Source organism: Bombina bombina, chromosome 1, assembly GCF_027579735.1.
Source record: "Bombina bombina isolate aBomBom1 chromosome 1, aBomBom1.pri, whole genome shotgun sequence".
NCBI lineage: Eukaryota > Metazoa > Chordata > Amphibia > Anura > Bombinatoridae > Bombina > Bombina bombina.
Genome location: NC_069499.1, coordinates 762,936,375 through 762,963,498, shown reverse-complemented (window position 1 = coordinate 762,963,498; position 27,124 = coordinate 762,936,375). Strand labels below are relative to the sequence as shown.

Below are 27,124 nucleotides of genomic sequence, written 5' to 3'. Positions count from 1 at the left end.
AGAAGGATCCGGCTCGGAGGAGGAAGGTCAAGTTGCTTGCAAAAGTCCGGGATATTGGCTGGATTGTGGCATTCATACTGTTTCCCATCCTTGATAGCTTGTAGAGAGATGGGGAAACCCTATCTATAAGGTATTTTTAGTGAGCGAAGATGCGTGGTGAAGAAGGCAAACTCTCTTCTGAGTTGCAGCGTCCGTGCTGAGAGATCCTGGTATATTTGGATTTTGGCGCCCATAAAAGAGAAAGATGGCAGAGCTCTGGCAAGCTGGAAGATCTTTTCTCTGTCTTAGTAGCTCTGGAAGCACACAATTATGTATCTAGGAGGTTGATTATCTTTAGGCTTTGGGGGTAGTGCTCGGTGGGCTCTTTCAAGAGGTATCTCTTCAATCACTCGTTGGTTGGTTGGTAATAGCCAGTGACTGAAACAGGTTTTGCAGATGCTCAGGGATATCCTCTCTGCTCACTGACTCCAGAATCCCACAAAATCGTAGATTGTTCCGTCGTGTCCTATTTTCTATATCATCCAGTTTGTTTTCTAGTTCCACAATCTGGACTTGTTGTGTTGTAAAGGAGTGCGACAATTCATTGGTTATTTCCTCTCTGTCATCTTCTAAAATTCCTACTCGGTGGCCTAGATCATTTATATCTTTTTTTCAAGTCTGCACATTCAGATTTGATGCAAAACTTTACTTGATTAATAAGTGCTTCCATAGCTTTTAAAGTCACTGGTTCATCAGTGGAGTGTCCAGGGGAGTTAGGCGAAGTTGTAGGCACCTGAGAGGTGTCCTGGTTATCAGACATAGCTTTGTCGTCTCTACACATTTGGGAAACTTTCTTCTGCTTGTCTGCACTCTTAAAAAAGGTGTTCATTGGAGTAACGGTGCTATTAGTCTTCGAGCTCTTGTCCAGTTTTGAGGTTCTCAGCAGCGCCATTTTGTGGTCTGTGTGCTCAGTCTGGAGTGCAAGTCAAAAGTGTCTCAAGCGCTATATGTCTGATCAAAGCCCAGAATGCAAAGGGAGACTGTATAATGAGATCCCACAAAGTGGATTTCAATAACACAGGCTTGGTTTTATATTTAGCGGGTTATCCGAGGAGAGATCTTCATCTCTGACTGGGAGATAACTTCTGGTGCAGATGTTGCCAAGTAAAAGTCCAGAATAATGAGCTAGTGCATTATAGGTAGCAAGCCATAAAGTGCTTTAGAACTGCAGGGTGGGAATAAACTGTTACCATTTTTTTCATTTTGTTCGCTGCAGCAGCAGGGCTGAACAATCAGAAGCTGGCCTCAAAGTAAGGATAGGACAGGTCTGTAACAAATTCTAGGTGCTTTAGGCTTATATGTGCCGGAAAATTCAGCGCCACAGAGGGCACATCCAAAGTGTTTATAAAGTGGCAATAAGTGTCACATCAATACTTTTATTTTTGCTTTCTTTCTCTTCTTTTTTTTTATTATTTTCTGTACAGAAAGAACATAGAAGTTGTGTAGTTCTGTGCAAGCAGTGTGAGAAATGTAGCTGAAATGGAGTTAGGGGTGCTTGCTGCTGTGCTTAATGAACCTGACAGTGTGCAGATTGCTCTGTAATGAGCTCTTACCCCCAAGATGGTGACTTGCTAGGAATGTGCGTCATTCATTGAGCTATCATGTAAGGCAGGTTTGGAGCTGTTGTTCTGTGGCTCATGGGGTGTTAGGAGCTAAGCGCCTGTAAGCTGCATTCTGGCTGCTCTCTCCGTCCTGCTGGGCTCTGCTGTGAAGGGTTGCTGTGCTTCGCAATGCAAGGTCTTTTCTTTAGGTGCGCCTTGGATGCGGCCTACTCCGAGGTTCACATCTGGGTCCAGGAGTGCTATTTACCGCACTTACAATGCTGCCTTAGAGTCCGTTGGCTAGCCTGAGGGTTTGCTCGCTGTATCTGAGCACTAAAGTGGCACTTTGCTTGCCTGGGAGAGGGCCCCGCAATTACCGCTTCAGGAGCTCTGGTGTAGTGCGGCCATTAGATACGCCCGCACGCTCCGCCTCCGAGCACAATGTTATCTATATGGCGCACATGAACAAACAGTGCATGTTATTAGCTATTCACAGCCAGATAAGAGGTGGACTACAGAGTCTTAGAAATCAGTTTATGAGTCTACCTAGGTTTAGCTTTTAACAAAACATAGCAAGAGAAAAAAGCTAGTTTGCTGATAAAAGTAAATTGGAAAGTTGTTTAAAATGAAATGCCCTATCATGAATCTTTAATTTGGATTTCTTTCCAAATGCAGGAAGAGTCCACGACTTTTTTCCTTACTGTTGGTAATACAGCACCTTGCACCAGGAGGAGGCAAAGGAACCCCAGCCAAAAGCCTTAAATATCCCTCCCACTTCCCCCATCCCCCTGTCATTCTTTGCTTTTCGTCACTAGGGGTCCCAGGAAGGCTCAGGGGTTGTGGTCTCCGGAAGAAGAGCGATTCACCATGCGCTGAAGGCATGGTCTCAACTGGGTTTGACCCGGTATATCAGATTCCAATCAAACATTATACCTCAGTCGCTTACATCAACCATCAAGGAGTAATAAGGAGCTCCCTGGTGATGAAGGAGGTTTCTTCAATCTTACAATGGGCAGAAGCTCACAACTGTCTTCTGTCGGCTATCCACATTCCGAGGTGGACAACTGGGAAGTGGATTTTCTCAGCAGGCAATCCTTTTTATCCGGGAGAGTGGTCTCTCCACCTCGAGGTGTTTGCAGAGATTTGTCTCAGATGGGGAATGCCAGAGATCGATCTCATGGCTTCTCGTCTAAATGCCAAGCTATCCAGGTACGGGTCAAGATTGAGGGACCCTCAAGCAGAGATAATAGATGCACTGGCGGTTCCATGGAGGTTCAGTCTTATATATCTCTTTCCTCCATTGGCTCTGCTCCCTCATGTGTTAGCTCGCATCTAACAGGAGCAAGCCCCGGTAATTCTAATAGCTCCATCCTGGCCTCAAAGGACCTGGTTTGCAGACCTGGTGAGAATGTCATTGTCTCCTCCTTGGAGGTTAGCTTATTGGAAAGACCTTCTAATTCAGGGTCCCTTCCTACACCAAAATCTAGATTCTCTGAGGCTGACTGCGTCGAGATTGAACGTTTAGTCCTGTCCAAGAGAGGATTCTCCGATCGTGTCATAAACACATTGATTCAGGCTGGTAAGTCAGTTACTCGACGCAACTTCCATAAGGTGTGGAGGACTTATCTACACTGGTGTGAGGAATGCAGTTTTCCTTGGCACAAGGTGAAGGTTGCTAGAATTTTATCTTTTCTGCAAGATGGCTTGGAGTAGGGCCTATCTGCCAGCTCTCTGAAGGGTCAGATCTCAGCCTTATTGGTCTTGTTGCACAAGAGATTAGATTGTCTTCTGGACATGCAATCCTTTGGTAAAGCTCTGACTAGAATCAGACCTATATTTAAACCTGTTGCTCCACCTTAGAGCCTCAACCTTGTTCTTTGTGTTTTACAACAGACTTCGTTTGAGCCCATGCATTCTGTTGATATTAAGTTATTATCCTGGAAGGTTTTGTTTTTGTTGGCTTTTTCCTCAGCTCGCAGAGTCTCTGAGGTTTCTGCTTTACGTTGTGATTCCCTTTACCTTGTGTTTCATGCCGACAAGGCGGTGTTATCTATGAAGTTAGGGTTCCTTTCTAAAATTGTGTCCAATCGCAACATCAATCAGGAGATTGTGGTTGCTTCACTTTGTCCAAATCCTTCCTCTACTAAGGAAATGTTGCTCCACAATTTGGATGTTGTTTGTGCCTTGAAGTTTTACCTTCAGGCTACCAAGGAGTTCAGACAATTATCATCCTTATTTGTTCTATATGCGGGTATGCGCAAGGGCCAGCGGGCCACTGCGACTTCCTTCTCTTTTTGGTTGAGGAGTATCATCGCTTAGCTTATGAGACAGCGGGTTAGCAGCCTACTGAGAGGATAACGGCTCACTCCACTAGGGCAGTTGCTTCTTCCTGGGCTTTTAAGAACAAAGCCTCTATGGATCAGATTTGTAAGGCAGCTACCTGGTCCTCCTTACATACTTTTTCTAAATTCTACAAAATTGATGTGTTCGCTTCGGCTGAATCAGCTTTTGGGAGAAAGGTATTGCAGGCTGTGGTGCCCTCAGATTAGGGTCCGCCCTTTTTCTTTAGTTTTCCTCCCGTTAATCATTCAGTGTCCTCTGGAGCTTGGGTATTGTTTCCCCACAGTAAGGAATAAAGTCATGGACTCTACCTGCCTTTGGAAAGAAAACAACATTTATGCTTACCAGATAAATTCCTTTCCTTCCTGGCAGGGAGAGTCCACGACCCCTTTTGTAAAATAATTTTTTGGGGCGGCTCCCCTTTTTGTTTTTCTTCTGGCACCTTTATACCCTGATGTTTCTCTTAATTTTTCTCGTTCCTTCGGCCGAATGACTGGGGCGGGTGGATGGGGGAAGTGGGAGGTTTTATTTAAAGGGACAGTCTAGTCAAAATTAAACTTTCATTATTCAGATAGGACATGTAATTTTAATCAACTTTCCAATTTACTTTTATCATCAAATTTGCTTTTTTCTCTTGGTATGCTTAGTTCAAACTAAACCTAGGTAGGCTCATATGCTAATTTCTAAGCCTTTGAGGGCTGCCTCTTATCACAGGCTTTTTACATTTCTTTTCAACACAAAGAGACAGAAAGTACACGTGGGCCATATAGATAACACTGTGTTCAGTCACAGGGGGTTATTTAAGAGTTAGCACAAGACAATACTAAATGCAAGACAATAGATAATAAACAGTCACAGTCATGTGATCAGGGGGTTGGAAGAAGGTTCCTAGATACAAGATAATCACAGAGGTAAAAAGTATATTAATATAACTGTGTTGGTTATGCAAAACTGGGGAATGGGTAATAAAGGGATTATCTATCTTTTAAAACAATAACAATTCTATGGTAGACTGTCCCTTTAAGCCTTTGGCTTGGGTGTCTTTGCCTCCTCCTGGTGGCCAGGTGTTGTATTTCCCATCAGTAATGAATGAAGTCCTGCCAGGAAAGAAAGTAATTTATCTGGTAAGCATAAATTTAGTTTTTACTGTCCCTTCAATTTTTTTTACATTTACAAAATGAGTGTTTGTAAAAATGAGTTTCCCAGATTTGGGAGCAGATTCCATAACTTACGTAATAAAATGAACAGAAGAAAAAACATGCTCAAAGGGGTGAGTATGGACATTGTTTAAAAAAAGTTTTTTTATTTCGCCCCCGTGTGAGAACAAAAAGAAACAGACTGTGTTTGATTTTAAAGTGAATGTCAAGTTTGATGAATCAGTGCCCGGTTTTTAAAAATCCTATTAAAAACAGGGGCACTTTCATTCATCAAACTTTACATTTCACTTGTTTTGTTAAAATACTTACCTTTTAATCTTGAAAGCCGCTCCAGAACTTCCCCAGCCTGTCGCAAGCCTCTTCGTATGTCAAAAATGACGAATCCAGCTTCCTCCAATCACGGCATTGCCTCAGGCAATGATTTCCCTGGGGGGGGGAGCCATGATTAGTGGATGCCGTATTCGTCATTGCTGACATATGAAGTGACAAGAAGCAGGAGGGGGAATCGCTGGAGCGGCTTTCAAGAATAAAAGGTAAGTATTTTAACAAAACGAGTGAAATGTAAAGTATTTTAACAAAACAAGTGATATGTAAAGTTTGATGAATGAAAGTGCCCCTGTTTTTAATAGGATTTTTAAAAACCGGGCACTGATTCATTAAACTTGACATTCACTTTAAACCATAATGTGTAAATAGTTTCTGCTTTTACTTTGTTAGCAAGAAGACATTTTTATATAAACATATATAATAATAATAATTGTTTTTTCTTTGTGTGACAGTGAAGAGCAGGTGGATGTGGAGCTGGTGCAGAGAGGGGACATTGTGAAAGTGTCACCAGGAGGAAAATTTCCTGTAGATGGGAGAGTTATTTCAGGGCACTCAATGGTGGATGAATCTTTAATCACAGGTTTGTTTCCTAAAACCTGTGGCTGCAGCTGTCTGGTCTATTTCACTGTTTTAGGTTAATATATACATTGGAAGATTTGTGTTTAGATAAATTTATATGGTGACCTAATTTAATAAGACGTAAAAGTCCAGGTTAAAATAGGTTAAAATAATATATGGAGCAATCAATTTTAAGAGACTTTACAACTTATGTCTGTTATAAAATATATGTTTTTCTCTGTGTATACTTTGTTGAAAATCATACCTAGGTAGGCTCCGGAGAAGCAATGTACTATTGGGATCTAGCTGGTGATTGATGGTTACACACATATGCCTCTTTTTTTTTTTTATAGACTCACCAGATCTGTTCAGCTTGCTCCCAGTAGGGTATTGCTTCTCTATAACTGGTTTTAACTAACTTTAACCTTAAGGGAGTTGAACACATAGTTATATTCAGACAGCAGTCCAAGAATAAACTGTTCTAACACATTACAAAATTTTCTTTTTACACTTTAAAGGGATATTAAACCCAACACTTTTTTATTTTGTGTTTCAGACAGAGCATACAATTTAAAAAAAGTTTCCAATGTACTTCTATTATCAAATTTGCTTCATTCCCTTGATATTCTGTGTTTAAGAGATACCTAGGTAGTCATCTGGAGCACTACATGGTAGAAAGTAGTGCTGCCATCTGGCTCCTAAACATATGTCCCAGCTTTTCAACAAAAGATACTAAGAGAACGAAGAAAAATAGACGTAAATTTGAAAGTTGTTTAAAATTTTATTCTCTATCTGAATCACGAAAGAAAAAATTTGTTTTTTATATCTAATTAAGTTATATAGATATGTCTATCTTGCTACCGCTGACTGCAGGCCATAAACAAAAAAGTTAAATCAAACATACATTGCTAATTAAAGATCTGCCATAAATGTAAAAAAAACAAAACTATTCTATATATAAAATTATGGAGAGGCGAAAGTGAGATTAAAATCCTCCACTATGCACAAAATGTAGAGTGAATAACTCATTGTGTAGCCCATCAACAAGTCAGAAGACTTGTTTTTCCCCACAGAAAACCTCTAGATTGTTTCCAATGCAGCAAAGGATTCTGGGTAAGATATACAAATGAGGTTCAAAGTGCCTAACCTTTTTACTTCAATCTGCTTATAGGCAGATACCCTTTTAGCCATAGAATTGCTGTCTACATATCGTACCCAGAATCCTTTGCTGCATTGAAAACAATGTATTTAAGGGTTTTCTCTGGGAAAAACAAGTCTTCTGACTTGTCTAGATTTGTTAATGGGCTACACGAAGAGTTATTTTCTCTCTCTATGTCTCTTTAAACATACTTTTAAAATGTCATTGCATTGTATGCTTTTGTATTTGTTGAAAAAGGCACATTGTGAATAGTTATGTATGGGACAATCTGAAAAACTTAAATTTTTAAAATAGAATGACACGACACACATATACAACTATATATAATAGAATAAGACACACCTTTGTATATCCCCTCTGTATTACATTGCTGTTGTTTTCCTTTGTGTGGTTTCATCTACTTTCGTCCTTATCTAACAGGTGAAGCCATGCCGGTTACCAAGAAACCTGGTAGCAGTGCTATTGCTGGCTCCATTAACCAGAACGGGTCCTTGCTTATTACAGCTACACATGTTGGATCAGATACTACCCTTTGCCAAATAGTTAAACTTGTTGAAGAGGCACAGACATCAAAGGTAATATTTTATATATGTAATTAAGTTTATGTTTGCAAACATAGCAAAGGGAAAGGTCAGTTGGCAACATAACTCATTGGTGCTTGTTACCATAAATGATTCACACATTGTCTTTATATGGACATTTAAACTGATACTTAAATAATTGTGAAACGTTTAAAGAGATAATATGCCCAGGCAAGCAGCTGATTAAAGTTAATTGTATTCAAAGATGCTAAAGTAGCACTCTCTTTCAAATAGATTGGACTCTCGATCATCCCAACTTGGGGGTTGATTTCTGCAGCTGCCTCTTGTTTATGAAGATTTTTTTAAACCAGTTTTTTTGTATTCATATTTCTCCAACATTGGTGTGTCCGGTCCACTGCGTCATCCATTACTTGTGGGATATTCTCCTCCCCTACAGGGAATGGCAAGGAGAGCACACAGCAAGAGCTGTCCATATAGTCCCTCCCAGGCTCCGCCCCCCCAGTCATTCTCCTTGCCGCTCTGAACAAGTAGCATCTCCACGGGGATGGTGAGGAGTTTGTGGTGTTTAGTTGTAGTTTTTTATTCTTCTATCAAGAGTTTGTTATTTTAAAATAGTGCTGGTATGTACTATTTACTCTGAAACAGAAAGAGATGAAGAGTTCTGTTTAAAAGAAGAGTATGATTTTAGCAGCAGTAACTAAAATCAATTGCTGTTCCCACACAGGACTGTTGAGCTGAGAGAACTTCAGTTGGGGGTAACAGTTTGCAGACTTTTCTGCTCAAGGTATGACTAGCCATTTTTCTAACAAGACTGTGTAATGCTGGAAGGCTGTCATTTTTCCCTCATGGGGATCGGTAAGCCATTTTCTTAGTCTCAAGCAGAATAAAGGGCTTATTATGGGCTATAAACTGGTAGACACTTTTAGGGGCTAAATCGATTGCTTTATTTAAGTATTATATGCAGTTTGAAGTTGAATTTCACACTTTTATAACATTGGGGAACGTTTTTTAGCGCCAGGCACTTGTTAAGACACCTTCCCAGTCAGGAAGGGCCTTTCTCTGTAGTAGACAGAGCCTCATTTTCGCGCCATTACTGCGCAGTTACTTTTGAGTACAGTACATGCAGCTGCATGTGTGAGGGTCTGGAATCCACTAAAAACGTTCCTAGAAGGCTTCATTTGGTATCGTATACCCCCCTGGGATTGGTGAAGTCGCAGCAAAGGCTGTGGCTGGGACTGTAAGGGGGTTAAAATTGTAAACGGCTCCGGTTTCCACATTTTAAGGGTTAACAGCTTGAAAATTGGGGTGCAATACTTTGAATGCATTAAGACAGTAACGGTTTTGTTTTAAAACGGTTTTTGTGCTTTATTAACCAGTTTAAGCCTGTTTAACATGTCTGTACATTTAGATAGATCATGTTCTGTATGTATGGAAGCCAATGTGGTTCCCCCTTCAAATATGTGTGATAATTGTTCCATAGCGTCCAAACAAAGTAAGGACAGTACTGTCACAAATAGTAAAGTTGCCCAGGATGATTCCTCAGATGGAGGAAGTAGACATAGTTCTACATCATCTACTTCTGTGTCTATACCAGTTATGCCCGCGCAGGCGACCCCTAGTACTTCTAGCGCGCCAATGCTTGTTACTATGCAACAATTGACGGCAGTAATGGATAACTCCATAGCTAATATTTTATCCAAAATGCCAGCATTTCAGAGAAAGCGCGATTGCTCTGTTTTAAACACTGTAGAGCAGGAGGGCGCTGATGATAATTTTTCTGTCATACCCTCACACCACTCTGAAGTGGCAGTGAGGGAGGGTTTGTCAGATGGGGAAATTTCTGATACAGGAAGAATTTCTCAGCAGGCAGAACCTGATGTCGTGACATTTAAATTTAAATTAGAGCATCTCCGCGCATTACTTAAGGATTTGCTATCTACTCTGGATGATTGTGACAATCTGGTCATCCCAGAAAAATTGTTCAAGATGGACAAGTTCCTTGAGGTCCCGGTGCACCCTGATGCTTTTCCGATACCTAAACGGGTGGCGGACATAGTGAATAAGGAGTGGGAGAAGCCAGGCATACCTTTTGTCCCTCCTCCTATATTTAAGAAATTGTTCCCTATGGTCGACCCCAGGAAGGACACATGGCAAACAGTCCCTAAGGTCGAGGGGGCGGTTTCTACTCTAGCCAAGCGCACGACCATTCCTATTGAGGACAATTGTGCTTTCAAAGATCCTATGGATAAAAAATTGGAGGGCTTGCTTAAAAAGATTTTTGTACAGCAAGGTTACATCGTTCAACCTATTTCGTGCATTATTCCTGTCACTACAGCGGCGTGGTTCTGGTTCGAGGAACTGGAAAAGTCGCTCTGTAGGGAGACTCTGTATGAGGAAGTCATGGACAGAATTCAAGCACTTAAGTTAGCTAATTCCTTTATTTTAGACGGCGCTTTGCAGTTAGCGAGGTTAGCAGCGAAAAATTCAGGGTTTGCAATTGTGGCGCGCAGAGCGCTCTGGCTAAAGTCTTGGTCGGCGGATGTATCTTCCAAGACAAAATTGCTTAATATCCCTTTCAAAGGTAAGACCCTTTTTGGGCCAGAATTGAAAGAGATTATTTCTCCAACATAGGTGTGTCCGGTCCACGGCGTCATCCTTACTTGTGGGATATTCTCTTCCCCAACAGGAAATGGCAAAGAGCCCAGCAAAGCTGGTCACATGATCCCTCCTAGGCTCCGCCTACCCCAGTCATTCTCTTTGCCGTTGTACAGGCAACATCTCCACGGAGATGGCTTAGAGTTTTTTAGTGTTTAACTGTAAGTTTTATTATTCAATCATTTTATCTGGGTATTTTGATATAATAATATCGGCAGGCACTGTTTTAGACACCTTATTCTTTAGGGGCTTTCCCAAAGCATAGGCAGAGCCTCATTTTCGCGCCGGTGTTGCGCACTTGTTTTTGAGAGGCATGGCATGCAGTCGCATGTGAGAGGAGCTCTGATACTTAGAAAAGACTTTCTGAAGGCGTCATTTGGTATCGTATTCCCCTTGGGGCTTGGTTGGGTCTCAGCAAAGCAGATACCAGGGACTGTAAAGGGGTTAAAGTTCAAAACGGCTCCGGTTCCGTTATTTTAAGGGTTAAAGCTTCCAAATTTGGTGTGCAATACTTTTAAGGCTTTAAGACACTGTGGTGAAAATTTGGTGAATTTTGAACAATTCCTTCATGTTTTTTCGCATTAGTTCTTTCAGTTCTTCAGGGGGTTCCGTTTGAACCCTTGCATTCCGTTGATATTAAGTTATTATCTTGGAAAGTTTTGTTTTTAGTTGCAATTTCTTCTGCTAGAAGAGTTTCAGAATTATCTGCTCTGCAGTGTTCTCCTCCTTATCTGGTGTTCCATGCAGATAAGGTGGTTTTACGTACTAAACCTGGTTTTCTTCCAAAAGTTGTTTCTAACAAAAACATTAACCAGGAGATTATCGTACCTTCTCTGTGTCCGAAACCAGTTTCAAAGAAGGAACGTTTGTTGCACAATTTGGATGTTGTTCGCGCTCTAAAATTCTATTTAGATGCTACAAAGGATTTTAGACAAACATCTTCCTTGTTTGTTGTTTATTCCGGTAAAAGGAGAGGTCAAAAAGCAACTTCTACCTCTCTCTCTTTTTGGATTAAAAGCATCATCAGATTGGCTTACGAGACTGCCGGACGGCAGCCTCCCGAAAGAATCACAGCTCATTCCACTAGGGCTGTGGCTTCCACATGGGCCTTCAAGAACGAGGCTTCTGTTGATCAGATATGTAGGGCAGCGACTTGGTCTTCACTGCACACTTTTACCAAATTTTACAAGTTTGATACTTTTGCTTCTTCTGAGGCTATTTTTGGGAGAAAGGTTTTGCAAGCCGTGGTGCCTTCCATTTAGGTGACCTGATTTGCTCCCTCCCTTCATCCGTGTCCTAAAGCTTTGGTATTGGTTCCCACAAGTAAGGATGACGCCGTGGACCGGACACACCTATGTTGGAGAAAACAGAATTTATGTTTACCTGATAAATTACTTTCTCCAACGGTGTGTCCGGTCCACGGCCCGCCCTGGTTTTTTTAATCAGGTCTGATGATTTATTTTCTTTAACTACAGTCACCACGGTACCATATGGTTTCTCCTATGCAAATATTCCTCCTTAACGTCGGTCGAATGACTGGGGTAGGCGGAGCCTAGGAGGGATCATGTGACCAGCTTTGCTGGGCTCTTTGCCATTTCCTGTTGGGGAAGAGAATATCCCACAAGTAAGGATGACGCCGTGGACCGGACACACCGTTGGAGAAAGTAATTTATCAGGTAAACATAAATTCTGTTTTCAGACATCACTGGGGAAAAGGGCCATGTCCTCCCACAAGATAAAAAGAATAAGTCCAATTTTCGTTCCTTTCGCAATTTCAGGAACGGACCGGCTTCCAACTCGGCAGCCTCTAGACAAGAGGGTAACGCTTCCCAGACTAAACCAGCTTGGAAACCAATGCAAGGCTGGAACAAGGGTAAACAGGCCTAGAAGCCTGCTGCTGCTACCAAAACAGCATGAATGGGTAGCCCCCAATCCGGGACCGGATCTTGTAGGGGGCAGACTCTCTCTCTTCGCTCAGGCTTGGGCAAGAGATGTTCAGGATCCCTGGGCACTAGAAATAGTCTCTCAGGGTTATCTTCTGGAATTCAAGGAACTACCCCCAAGGGGAAGGTTCCACATGTCTCACTTATCTTCAAACCAATTAAAGAGACAGGCATTCTTACATTGTGTAGAAGACCTGTTAAAGATGGGAGTGATACACCCAGTTCCAACTGTGGAACAAGGTCAGGGGTTTTACTCAAATCTGTTTGTAGTTCCCAAAAAAGAGGGAACTTTCAGACCAATTCTGGATTTAAAAATTCTAAACAAATTTCTCAGAGTTCCATCGTTCAAAATGGAAACCATTCGAACAATTTTACCTACAATCCAGGAGGGTCAATTTATGACTACCGTGGATTTAAAGGATGCGTATCTACATATTCCTATCCACAAAGATCATCATCAGTTCCTAAGGTTCGCCTTTCTGGACAAGCATTACCAGTTCGTGGCTCTCCCATTTGGGCTAGCCACTGCTCCAAGGATTTTCACAAAGGTGCTAGGGTCCCTTCTAGCGGTTCTAAGACCAAGGGGTATTGCAGTGGCACCTTATCTGGACGACATTCTAATCCAAACGTTGTCTCTTTCCAAAGCAAAGGCTCATACAGACATTGTTCTAGCCTTTCTCAGATCTCACGGGTGGAAGGTGAACGTAGAAAAGAGTTCCCTGTCTCCGTCGACAAGAGTTCCCTTCTTGGGAACGATAATAGATTCTTAAAAATGAAGATCTTCCTGACAGAAGTCAGAAAGTCAAAGCTTCTAAACGCTTGTCAAGTTCTTCACTCTATTCTGCAGCCTTCCATAGCTCAGTGCATGGAAGTAGTAGGGTTGATGGTTGCAGCAATGGACATAGTTCTTTTTGCTCAAATTCATCTAAGACCATTACAACTGTGCATGCTCAAGCAGTGGAATGGGGACTATACAGACTTGTCTCCAATGATTCAAGTAGACCAGATGACCAGAGACTCACTCAGTTGGTGGTTGACCAAGGATCACCTGTCCCAGGGAATGAGTTTCCGCAGACCAGAGTGGGTCATTGTCACGACCGACGCCAGTCTATTAGGCTGGGGCGCGGTCTGGGATTCTCTGAAAGCTCAGGGTCTATGGTCTCGGGAAGAGTCTCTTCTGCAGATAAACATTCTGGAACTGAGAGCGATATTCAATACTCTCCGGGCTTGGCCTCAACTAGCGAAGGCCGGATTCATAAGATTCCAGTCAGACAGCAATCCACATTCCAAGAGTAGACAACTGGGAGGCGGATTATCTGAGTCGTCAGACTTTTCATCCGGGGGAGTGGGAACTTCACCCGGAGGTGTTTGCCCAGTTGACTCAATTATGGGACATTCCAGACATGGATCTGATGGCGTCTCGTCAGAACTTCAAGGTTCCTTGCTACGGGTTCAGATCCAGGGATCCCAAGGCGACTCTAGTGGATGCATTAGTGGCGCCTTGGTCGTTCAACCTAGCTAATGCGTTTCCACCGTTCCCTCTCCTTCCCAGGCTTGTAGCCAGGATCAAACAGGAGAAGGCCTCGGTGATTCTGATAGCTCCTACGTGGCCACGCAGGACTTGGTATGCAGACCTGGTGAATATGTCATCGGCTCCACCATAGAAGCTACCTTTGAGACAGGATCTTCTAGTACAAGGTCCATTCAAACATCCAAATCTAGTTTTTCTCCAGCTGACTGCTTGGAAATTGAACGCTTGATTTTATTCAAGCGCGGGTTTTCAGATTCAGTGATAGATACTCTGGTCCAAGCCAGAAAACCTGTGACTAGAAGGATTTACCATAAAATATGGAAAAGATATATCTGTTGGTGTGAATCCAAGGGATTCTCATGGAGTAAGATTAAAATTCCCAGGATCCTCTCCTTTCTCCAAGAAGGTTTGGATAAGGGATTGTCAGCGAGTTCTCTTAAAGGACAGATTTCTGCTTTATCTGTCTTGTTACACAAACGACTGACAGCTGTGTCAGATGTACAAGCTTTTGTACAGGCTTTGGTCAGAATCAAGCCTGTTTACAGACCTTTGACTCCTCCCTGGAGTCTAAATTTAGTTCTTTCAGTTCTTCAAGGGGTTCCGTTTGAACCCTTACATTCCATAGATATCAAGTTACTATCTTGGAAAGTTCTGTTTTTGGTTGCTATTTCTTCTGCTAGAAGAGTTTCTGAACTATCTGCTTTGCAGTGTGATCCACCCTATCTGGTGTTCCATTCAGATAAGGTTTTTTTTGCATACCAAGCCTGGTTTTCTTCCAAAAGTTGTTTCCAACAAGAATATTAACCAGGAAATAGTTGTTCCTTCTTTGTGTCCGAATCCAGTTTCAAAGAAGGAACGTTTGTTACACAATTTAGATGTAGTCCGTGCTTTAAAGTTCTATTTAGAAGCAACAAAGGATTTCAGACAAACTTCTTCTTTGTTTGTCGTTTATTCTGGTAAGAGGAGAGGACAAAAAGCTACTGCTACCTCTCTTTCTTTCTGGCTGAAAAGCATTATCCAATTGGCTTATGAGACTGCCGGACGGCAGCCTCCTGAACGAATCACAGCTCACTCTACTAGGGCTGTGGCTTCCACATGGGCCTTCAAGGACCAGGCTTCTGTTGATCAGATATGTAAGGCAGCGACTTGGTCTTCTCTGCACACTTTTGCCAAATTCTACAAATTTGATACTTTTGCTTCTTCGGAGGCTATTTTTGGGAGAAAGGTTTTTGCAAGCCGTGGTGCCTTCTGTTTAGGTAACCTGATTTGCTCCCTCCCTTCATCCGTGTCCTAAAGCTTTGGTATTGGTTCCCACAAGTAATGGATGACGCCGTGGACCGGACACACCAATGTTGGAGAAAACAGAATTTATGCTTACCTGATAAATTACTTTCTCCAACGGTGTGTCCGGTCCACGGCCCGTCCTGGTTTTTTAATCAGGTTTGAAAAACTTCTTTCTCTATACACTACAGTCACCACAGCACCCTATAGTTTCTCCTTTTTTTCTCCTAACCGTCGGTCGAATGACTGGGGGGGCGGAGCCTGGGAGGGACTATATGGACAGCTCTTGCTGTGTGCTCTCCTTGCCATTCCCTGTAGGGGAGGAGAATATCCCACAAGTAATGGATGACGCTGTGGGCCGGACACACCGTTGGAGAAAGTAATTTATCAGGTAAGCATAAATTTTGTTTTTCAGTACAGATGTTTTTTTTTTTTTTCTTTTCAAATGACAAAATACAGGCAAATGCGCTAATGATAAATAAACTAATAGACTCCAATAGGTAAAATGGATGATTGGGAACACATTAAAATAGAAAAATATTACAGTACACTGTCCCTTTTAAGCATAGTAACAAGTTGCAACCTTTGCTTCCTCCTCCCCCGATGAGAATCTCTGTATGCAGGACAGGGTTTTCCTACACTGGCCCTCAGGACCCACTAACAGGCCGGATTTTCAGGATGTGTGGCCTACAGCACATGTGATATAAGTGCATGAGGTTATCTAGGCAAGGTAATCTTAATATTCTGCACTGTAAATTGGTCCTGAGGACTGGAGCTGGGAAAGTATGGAACAGCAATGCTACACATCCAGTCTTAACTTTCTGCTCAGATCAATGTCTCTAACTACAGCAAAGGAGACATGAAAGGGACATAATAGCGCATTAGTGATATTTTTTTTTTACCTGCTGACTTCCTTTAAAGGGATACTAAACCCATTTTTTTAATTTCGTGATTCAGATAGAGCATGAGATTTTAAGCACCTTTCTAATTTACTCCTATTATAAATTTTTCTTTGTGCTTTAGAGCCAGACCATTTTTTGTTCAGCACATGGGTAGAACTTGCTGATTTGTGGCTAAATGTAGCAAACCAATCAGCAGCTCTACCAAGGTGCTGAACTAAAAAATGGGCCGGCTCCTAACCTTTTATTACTGCTTTTTCAAATCAAGATAACATGAGAACAAAGAAAAATTGATAATAGGAGTAAATTAAAAAGTTGCTTAAAATTGCATGCTCTATCTGAATCATGAAAGAAAAAATGAGGGGTTAGTATCCCTTTAAAGGGACATTAAACACCTTTCGCTTATGTGTAAAAAAAAAAAAAGAAAAAGTGCTTTTCCCATGCTCTCTAACCTATGTTTTTTTTTTTAAAAAAACTTGCAAATTGCCTAAACCAGCTATTTGATTTACAACATTTTGAAAACTTTGGTTACAGAATTTTACTCTTACTAGATATAACGGATCTAGCACAATTTATTTATACAAAAGCAAGAGGTATTATATTGTTCGATTAACTCTGTGTTTAACCCCTGGATATGGGTTTATAACATTGTTAAGGTTTGTTCCAGAGGGACAGTACACTTCTGTTCCTGAGCTGGACTCTGCTCACTGTCCATTCCTTGTTTACTTTTATAACCGAACACACAGTAATATGTAATCTTGTTCACCTTATCTGTAACTTTGCTTTTTCAGTCCAGCCATTGTTTATTGACCTATGATTTCTTTTCTCTTGAAGGCCCCTATCCAGCAGTTCGCAGACAAACTCAGTGGCTACTTTGTACCTTTCATAGTCGCTGTCTCTGTAATCACTCTTATCGTGTGGCTCATCATTGGATATGTAAACTTTGAAATTGTAGAGAAATATTTTCCGGTGAGTATCTGAGAATTAATTTAAAGGCATAGACACTTTAAATACTGTAAGTTCAACAAGTGAATACTTATGTGGATTCTACATTATCCAGTGCAGGGATGGCCAACTGGTGGCCTGAGGGCTACATGCAGCCCTTGGCATTAGCTTTTGTGTCCTTTCGGGAAAAGCAGAACTAACAATGGGTGCCATAGTGTTGTGTCCCTAGGGAAAGCAGCATTAACAATGTGTGCCATAGTGTTGTGGCCCTAGGGAAAGCAGCACTAACAATGTGTGCCATAGTGTTGTGGCCCTAGGGAAAGCAGCACTAACAATGTGTGCCATAGTGTTGTGGCCCTAGGGAAAGTAGCACTAACAATGTGTGCCATAGTGTTGTAGCCCTAGGAAAGCAGCACTAACAATGTGTGCCATAGTGTTGTGGCCCTAGGGAAAGTAGCACTAACAATGTGTGCCATAGTGTTGTGGCCCTAGGGAAAGTAGCACTAACAATGTGTGCCATAGTGTTGTAGCCCTAGGAAAGCAGCACTAACAATGTGTGCCATAGTGTGGTGGCCCTAGGGAAAGCAGAACTAACAATGTGTGCCATAATGTTGTGGCCCTAGGGAAAGCAGCACTAACGATGTGTGCCATAGTGTTGTGGCCCTAGGGAAAGCAGCATTAACAATGTGTGCCATAGTGTTGTGGCCCTAGGGAAAGCAGCACTAACAATGTGTGCCATAGTGTTGTGGCCCTAGGGAAAGCAGCACTAACAATGTGTGCCATAGTGTTGTGGCCCTAGGGAAAGCAGCACTAACAATGTGTGCCATAGTGTTGTGGCCCTAGGGAAAGTAGCACTAACAATGTGTGCCATAATGTTGTGGCCCTAGGGAAAGCAGCACTAACGATGTGTGCCATAGTGTTGTGGCCCTAGGGAAAGCAGCACTAACAATGTGTGCCATAGTGTTTTGGCCCTAGGGAAAGCAGCACTAATGATGTGTGCCATAGTGTTGTGGCCCTAGGGAAAGCAGAACTAACAATGTGTGCCATAATGTTGTGGCCCTAGGGAAAGCAGAACTAACAATGTGTGCCATAATGTTGTGGCCCTAGGGAAAGCAGCACTAACAATGTGTGCCATAGTGTTGTGGCCCTAGGGAAATCAGCACTAACAATGTGTGCCATAGTGTTGTGGCCCTAGGGAAAGCAGCACTAACAATGTGTGCCATAGTGTTGTAGCCCTAGGAAAGCAGCACTAACGATGTGTGCCATAGTGTTGTGGCCCTAGGGAAAGCAGAACTAAAAATGTGTGCCATAATGTTGTGGCCCTAGGGAAAGCAGCACTAACGATGTGTGCCATAGTGTTGTGGCCCTAGGGAAAGCAGCACTAACGATGTGTGCCATAGTGTTGTGGCCCTAGGGAAAGCAGCACTAACAATGTGTGCCATAATGTTGTGGCCCTAGGGAAAGCAGCACTAACGATGTGTGCCATAGTGTTGTGGCCCTAGGGAAAGCAGAACTAACAATGTGTGCCATAGTGTTGTGGCCCTAGGGAAAGCAGCACTAACGATGTGTGCCATAGTGTTGTGGCCCTAGGGAAAGCAGCACTAACGATGTGTGCCATAATGTTGTGGCCCTAGGGAAAGCAGAACTAACAATGTGTGCCATAATGTTGTGGCCCTAGGGAAAGCAGCACTAACGATGTGTGCCATAGTGTTGTGGCCCTAGGAAAAACAGAACTAAAAATGTGTGCTTTGGGGTGATGGCAACTCAGAAGAACCTTCAAGAGGGAAGAACAGCAAAAGGGTACCCTGTGACCTTACCTAAATCTGGCCCTGTACCGCTGAGCATGTATTTGACATGTACCATTTGTTTGTTTAATACCCATAAATGTATACGTGGGCACTTAGGACTTCTAAAATATTGATTTGCATCCCTCATGTGCTAGGAAGTTGGTCATCACTGATCCAGCGCAATTATTATTTTAAGCTGTTATGTTTTTTGTGCTAGTGTAACTCTCTTGTGAAAAAAGGTTTACCTGTTTAATTTAAATAAAGAAATACCAAGGAAAGGTCCAATTAGGACATCGGATTTCCTCATTGATATGCATAATCAGCCTTGATGATGTTATTATTCATTAAGCATTATGTAGAAATAGACATTTCCCAGGATCACAAATATTTCCTTATTAAACAAGGAAGAAAGGAAGTGGTTATTTAATAGATCTACATTTCTTCCTCCCAATTGGAAAAATATTAAGACGCTCAAACAAATACAAAAAAAAAAGTGAAGAAGCTAATCATGTAGCATTTAATAATCAACTGAATTCCTGCATATTGGGAGTTCTTTTGTGCCACAACAATCCTATTTCTCTCCAGAAATTACCATTTACCATCTTCTGCATGGTATTGTGTATAGTTCAAAGCTTTTATAAGTAAACTAGTGTGCCAACTTAACACTTACTCTAATAATAAGCTTTGACTGTCTACTTTGGCCTTTTTCCAATAGAGTGTCCAACAAAAAATCCTATACGTGGTCAAAGAAATACATAAAACACTAAGAGTTAGATTACAAGTGGTACACTAAAGTTAGTGCGGGTTGCAATAAGCAATATCTCAACCGTGCTAACTTACATTATAAGTTGAAACTAAACGGGTGTGCTCAAGCACTAACAAAATTTGTGCTCAATGGATTAGTGCACCTGAAGATCTAGCATAAAGTGTAAGGGTAAAAAAAAAAAAGTTGCACCAAGCACAACATAAGTACATTAACGTAAAGTATTACACTCATATAAACACTTTGTGATGAACATACTTAATATAAATATTATTATTTTTTATAAGGGTTAAAAGGTATATTGTATATGACAAGGTAATTGACTGGGAAGGGCTATAATGTGTTTTTGTTTGTGTGTATATATATATATGTGTGTGTGTGTGTGTGTGTGTGTGTATGTGTCTAATTATATTATTGACAATAATTGTTAATTTGTTGCTTCACCAAAGTTTTTTTTTTTTTTCTTCCTCTTAAAGGGCTACAACAAGAGTATTTCTAGAGGAGAAGTGATTGTTCGCTTTGCGTTTCAAGCTGCTATCACGGTCCTGTGCATTGCATGCCCCTGCTCCTTGGGACTGGCAACCCCAACAGCTGTTATGGTTGGCACTGGAGTGGGAGCACAGAATGGCATACTGATTAAAGGAGGAGAGCCTCTGGAAATGGCACACAAAGTCAGTAAACTATTTGTATGTGTATATGCACAGCATTATCTGTTAAGTAGTTTTGTGTATTTAATAAATAACAATTTGCGTGAGCCGTCTTACCCCCCCACCTCAGTTTTTTCCCCCTTCCATGAAGACTCATCCCATACAACCAGTCAGTGACCCCATCTATTAACTACAATGTAATGTGTTCTCTATATGTTACTGGTTAACAGACCTGTCCTTAGGCCTTCCTAACAGGCCAGATTTTCAGGATATCTGAACTGAAGCACATGTGCAATAATCAGGTGATTAAAAAACATGATTATTAACCTGCTCTCAGCCAAGGCAATCCTTAAAATCTGGCCTGTTACTAAGGCTTGAGAACAGGTTTAAAAGCCAGCGTCTTTTTAAATCTGTGTTTTGTCAAATACATTATTCCCTGGTTACTCGATGCGCGACTCACTGAGCCTTCCCTGGCGGCTCACGTGAAGCCAATGAGGAACAAAAAAAATTAGACGCCCGCTGCAGTAGGAGCCACTCCATCACATTTTTTTTCCTTTGGGTGGGTAGGGATAGTAAGTGTCGGTCCTACCCTCATCAAATAATCAGCAGGCAGTTGCGCCAATGGGTGACCCTGGCCCACCACGATAAGACAAGCAAGCTACCTAATCGTCAACTTAGTGGTACCAAAACCAAATGTGCATATGCGCAGCCATCAGCCTAAACCTTAACATTTAATTAGCCTGATCTGATAATGCGCAAACACGCATTTGGTTTTGGCACCGCTAAGCAGGACTCTATCCAACTTGTCAGTATATAGCCGCGTTATATTTATTGTTATTCTTTAAAACAAACCCCCATTTAAAATGTATATACGAAACAATTAAAATTAATATTTTATTCCTAAATTCTTTATATTAGTTAAAGTTATAAACACATTCAATTATATTTATAGAAAACCAGATTATGAATCCGATGATACACTCTTATGCTGTTACAATATTCTATATAAAGATCATAAAATTATACCTTTACAATTTACCTTATCCACAATGAATTTCATTAAAATACCACAATATGGACCGCTAACTTTCACAGTGCCTAGTTAAACAATAGAAAAATATACTTTAACAGCCAATTTCTATCATCTACACTTTCTTATTTATCTACAATAAGGCAAATTCTAAAATATATTTATATAGTTGCAAAGATAAATTACTTGGCAAACAAAAGACTAGTTTTAAACTACACAGGACTATGAAACACAAGATCAAAATACTAATTGTGCCCTTTTAAATTTACCAGCTTCAATTAGACTATAGCAATAGTTAATGTCTTTGATTTAAAATATTAAATATTCTTAACAGTTTCTTATACTTTACCCAAATAAATCAATGTTTCAACTTCCAGAGTTCCTCTGATAAATCCAATTTCACCTCATAAATTAAGAGGTAATTTTTGCAAGGTGGATAAAAATTAGACCCAGATTGCTTTATATAGACTGGAACCCAAGGCAACAGTTTGTTAGTCAAAATTAAGCAGCAGAGTCCCCTTTCTTTCTCTTGCCTTAGGTTATATCACGCAATATAACCCCACCCCTTTTTATTCTAATCATCTGTGAAATTGGGATGATAGCTTCTTTGGAAGCTTGTCCCTGATTGGCTATTTGGGAGACGCCTCCCTGATTGGCTACTGGGAAATTTCATTTTCAACAGCCAAATGCCTTTTAGCTGTAATATTGTGTTTAGGCCATCAGGGGCAGCAAAGACAAACAGTTTCTTTTTTTTTAGCACTGCTACAGTAAACTATATTTAATTTCTTTTACAAGATATGACGAGTCCACGGATTTCATCCTTACTTGTGGGATTTATCCTCCTGTTGACAAGAAGTGGCAAAGAGCACCACAGCAGAGCTGTATATATAGCTCCTCCGTTCCCTCCACCCCCAGTCATTCTCTTTGCCTACGTTAGTACTAGGAAGAGGTAAAGGGAGGTGTTAATTTTATTTTCTTCAATCAAGATTTTTTTATTTTAAAATGGTGCCAGTGAGTACTATTTTTCTCAGGGCGAAATCATCAGTCAGTAACTTCCCAAGAGGAGTGGAAACATCTTATTTTCTACCCTGATGTTGATGATCTTAGCAAACAGTATCTAAGATCCTGCTGGTTCCCACAGAGCGGTTCAAGGTAGTGTACAGATAACATCTTCAGTATGGAGAACCGTGTCATACTACAAGCAGCATTGAGGTATGTTCAGTCTTTTGTTTCTGGGAAACTTGGTATCAGAACAGGCTGACATTATTCCCTATCTGGGAAGAGGTAATCAGTAGGCACTATGAGTAAAATGGTGGAACTGCAATTACTGTTTAATATTGATTTTATATGGATATCAATATGGGCTAGATGCTGGGAGATGCGGTTTATGTGCAAGGGCTGTAGTGTTATAACAGGCCTGAATATAGAACGTATACAGTTTTGCATAACATGTTTATTTTTTGTGCAAATATTGGAGTGATATTTAATTTAAGGGGACACATGGCTTAATGTGAAATTGGGAACAACATTTTCTTTATTTCCATGCGGTGTTTGACTTGGTTCTTGTTACGCCCTTAGTGGGCGGGGCTAAATTTGCGTGCTCAGCGGCGCAGTATTCCATCCGATCAGGCAGCACAGTCCTAAACTCTGGTGGGGCCCATGGTCTATTTGTAGAAGAAGGACCGCTACTTTTGCAAACTCACTATTTTCTGGGGGCAGCAGAACTGTGGCGAGGTGCAGGGGCCAACTTGCTTAAAATTGTTTAAGATCGTTGTTTTTTAAAAAAAAAACTTTGGTTATAACTGTTAAAGGGATATAAGTGTTATATACCATATCCAAGTAGCGGTGCAATATTATTTAGCTACATTGGACATATTAGGGGCGCGATCCGATATAGATCGTAGTTTGCGGCGCAAGCGAGGGAACCCGCGTCGCCCGCAGTTTCAGCTTGCAACTCGAGCTATCCCATATACGGCGCCGTCAGATGCTAACGTGCCGTAAATCGGATAAACCAGCGATGTCCAGAAATCTGCGCAAGTACAAATTTCTGGCGTCGCCAGTGACTTGCGGCACGTTAGAAACTGCCGGCGCCTACAAAACCTGACTAAAGTCTAAATCACCCGCACTGTCCAACACGCCTCCCTAACATAGCCCGACACGTCTAACCCTCTATCCGCTATACCCCCTCACTATCCTAACAATAACAATGTATTAACCCCTAAACCGCCGCTACCTAATAAAGTTATTAACCCCTAAACCGCCGCCAGCTATATTAAATCTATAACCCCCTAAAGTGAGCCCCTACCCCGCCGCTATCTATTTTAAAATTATTAACCCCTAATCTAATCCCCCTACACCGCCGCCAGCTATATTAACTATATTAACCCTAATTATATTAGGGTTAATATAGTTAATATAATTATTATATTATATATATTAACTATATTAACCCTAATTATATTAGGGTTAATATAGTTAATATCGTTTTATATATATATATATATATATATATATATATATATATATATATATATATATATATATTAAGTATAACAACCCTATCTAACTCTAACGTCCCTAACTAAACTCTTATTAAGATAAATCTAATATTAATATTATTAATTAAAATATTCCTATTTAAATCTAAATACTTACCTATAAAATAAACCCTAAGATAGCTACAATATAATTAATAATTACATTATAGCTATGTTAGGGTTTATATTTATTTTACAGGTAAATTGTTAATTATTTTAACTAGGTATAATAGCTATTAAATAGTTATTAACTATTTAATAGCTACCTAGTTAAAATAATTACACAATTACCTGTAAAATAAATCCTAACCTAAGTTACAAATACACCTACACTATCAATAAATTAAAGAAACTACAAATATCTATCTAAAAATACAATTAAATAAACTAAACTAAATTACAAAAACAAACAAACACTAAATTACAAAAAATAAAAAAAAGATTACAAGATTTTTAAGCTAATTACACCTATTCTAAGCCCCCTAATAAAATAATAAAGCCCCCCAAAATAAAAAAATTCCCTACCCTATTCTAAATTAAAAAAAGTTCAAAGCTCTTTTACCTTACCAGCCCTATAAAGGGCCTTTTGTGGGGGCATGCCCCAAAGAAAACTGCTCTTTTGCCTGAAAAAAACCCACAATACCACCCCCCAACATTACAACCCACCACCCACATACCCCTAATCTAACCCAAACCCCCCTTAAATAAACCTAACACTACCCCCCCCTGAAGATCTCCCTACCTTGTATTCACCCAGCCGGGCCAAACTCCTCATCCGATCCGGGCGTTGTCTTCCAGCAAGCGGCAGTGAAGTCTTCTTCCATCCGCGGGATGTCTTCAAGCAAGCGGCAGAGAGTCTTCTTCCATCGGCGATGTCTTCAAGCAAATCAGCACCTTCAATCTTCTTTCTTCGCTCCTCCGCCGCGGAGCATCCATCCGGCACGACGACTTCCCGACGAATGAGGTTCCTTTAAATGACGTCATCCAAGATGGCGTCCGTCGAATTCCGATTGGCTGATAGGATTCTATCAGCCAATCGGAATTAAGGTAGAAAAATCTGTTTGGCTGATTGAATCAGCCAATCAGATTCAAGTTCAATCCGATTGGCTGTACCAATCAGCCAATCGGATTGAACTTGAATCTGATTGGCTGATTCAATCAGCCAATCAGATTTTTCTACCTTAATTCCGATTGGCTGATAGAATCCTATCAGCCAATCGGAATTCGATGGACGCCATCTTGGATGACGTCATTTAATGGAACCTCATTCGTCGGGAAGTCGTCGTGCCGGATGGATGCTCCGCGGTGGAGGAGCGAAGAAAGAAGATTGAAGATGCCGATTTGCTTGAAGACATCGCCGATGGAAGAAGACTCTCTGCCGCTTGCTTGAAGACATCCCGCGGATGGAAGAAGACTTCACTGCCGCTTGCTGGAAGACATCGCCCGGATCGGATGAGGAGTTCGGCCCGGCTGGGTGAATATAAGGTAGGGAGATCTTCAGGGGGGTAGTGTTAGGTTTATTTAAGGGGGGTTTGGGTTAGATTAGGGGTATGTGGGTGGTGGGTTGTAATGTTGGGGGGTGGTATTGTGTTTTTTTTTTCAGGCAAAAGAGCAGTTTTCTTTGGGGCATGCCCCCACAAAAGGCCCTTTTAAGGGCTGGTAAGGAAAAAGAGCTTTGAACTTTTTTTAATTTAGAATAGGGTAGGGAATTTTTTTATTTTGGGGGGCTTTATTATTTTATTAGGGGGCTTAGAATAGGTGTAATTAGCTTAAAAATCTTGTAATCTTTTTTTTATTTTTTGTAATTTTTTTTTTTTTGTAATTTAGTTTACTTTATTTAATTGTATTTTTAGATAGATATTTGTAGTTTATTTAATTTATTGATAGTTTAGGTGTATTTGTAACTTAGGTTAGGATTTATTTTACAGGTAATTGTGTAATTATTTTAACTAGGTAGCTATTAAATAGTTAATAACTATTTAATAGCTATTATACCTAGTTAAAATAATTAACAATTTACCTGTAAAATAAATATAAACCCTAACATAGCTACAATGTAATTATTAATTACATTGTAGCTATCTTAGAGTTTATTTTATAGGTAAGTATTTAGATTTAAATAGGAATATTTTAGTTTATAATATGAATTAGATTTATTTAATAAGAATTTAGTTAGGGGTGTTAGGGTTAGATAGAGTTAATATAGTTTATATAAATACTATAGTAACTATATTAACTATATTAACCCTAATATAATTAGGGTTAATATAGTTAATATATATAATGTAATAACTATATTAACTATAATATACTTAGGGTTAATATAGATAATATAGCTGGTGGCGGGGTAGGTAGATTAAATTAGGGGTTAATAATTTTAATATAGATGGCGGCGGTGTAAGGGGTTCACATTAGGGGATAGATCAGTTAGATGGTGGCGGTTTTAGGGGTTCACATTAGGGGATAGATCAGTTAGATGGTGGCGGTTTTAGGGGCTCACAGTAGGGGGTTAGTTTATGTAGATGGCGGTGGTTTAGGGGTTAAATACTTTATTAGGGATTGCGGCGGGGGATCGCGGTTGACAGGGAGATAGACATTGCGCATGCGTTAGGTGTTAGGTTTTATTTAGCAGATCGCGGTTGACAGGGAGATAGACGTTCCGCATGCGTTAGGTGTTAGGTTTATTTAGCAGCCAGTTTAGGGAGTTACGGGGCTCCAATAGTCAGCGTAAGGCTTCTTACGGCTGCTTTTTGTGGCGAGGTGAAAATGGAGTAAGATTTCTCCATTTTCGCCACGTAAGTCCTTACGCTGTATATTGGATACCAAACTGCGCGGGTTTGGTATACCTGCCTATGGCCCAAAAAACTACGGGCGACGGCAGAAATATACACGCGTAACTTCTAGGTTACGCCGTATATAGGATACCAAACCCGCACAAATATTGGTGTCGCCGACTTTTGCGGCGACTATTTTTATTGGATCGACCCCTAGGACATTGATTATTGCTGCAGACATAGTTTTTTGAGACATCAGAAAAATTGTTGCGCTTTTATTATTTAAAGGCGCAGTACATTTTTTATGTAATTTTCTTTTGAGTATGTTTCTCTTGTAAAGGTGTATCCAGTCCACGGGTTCATCCATTACTTGTGGGATATTCTCCTTCCCAACAGGAAGCTGCAAGAGGACACCCACAGCAGAGCTGTCTATATAGCTCCTCCCCTAACTGCCACCCCCAGTCATTCTCTTGCAGCTCTCGACAAGAAAGGAAGTATCAAGAGAGATGTGGTGACTTAGTGTAGTTTTTACCTTCAATCAAAAGTTTGTTATTTTTAAACGGTACCGGCGTTGTACTGTTTTTACTCTCAGGCAGAAATTGGAAGAAGACTTCTGCCTGGAGGTTTGATGATCTTAGTGGTTTGTAACTAAGGTCCATTGCTGTTCTC

The 27,124-nt window shown here is 40.8% G+C and overlaps 1 protein-coding gene across 2 annotated transcripts in view; it reads left to right on the top strand.

Moving 5' to 3' along the window:
- Window positions 1–27,124, top strand: part of ATP7A (ATPase copper transporting alpha) — a 222,137-nt gene that overhangs the window by 93,471 nt on the left and 101,542 nt on the right. For both annotated transcript variants that reach the window (XM_053699331.1, XM_053699330.1), the window contains exons 10-13: window positions 5,857–5,984; window positions 7,542–7,696; window positions 16,807–16,941; window positions 19,944–20,138. In XM_053699331.1, the coding sequence (XP_053555306.1) occupies window positions 5,857–5,984; window positions 7,542–7,696; window positions 16,807–16,941; window positions 19,944–20,138 (613 nt within the window). The remainder of the gene's footprint in view (window positions 1–5,856; window positions 5,985–7,541; window positions 7,697–16,806; window positions 16,942–19,943; window positions 20,139–27,124) is intronic.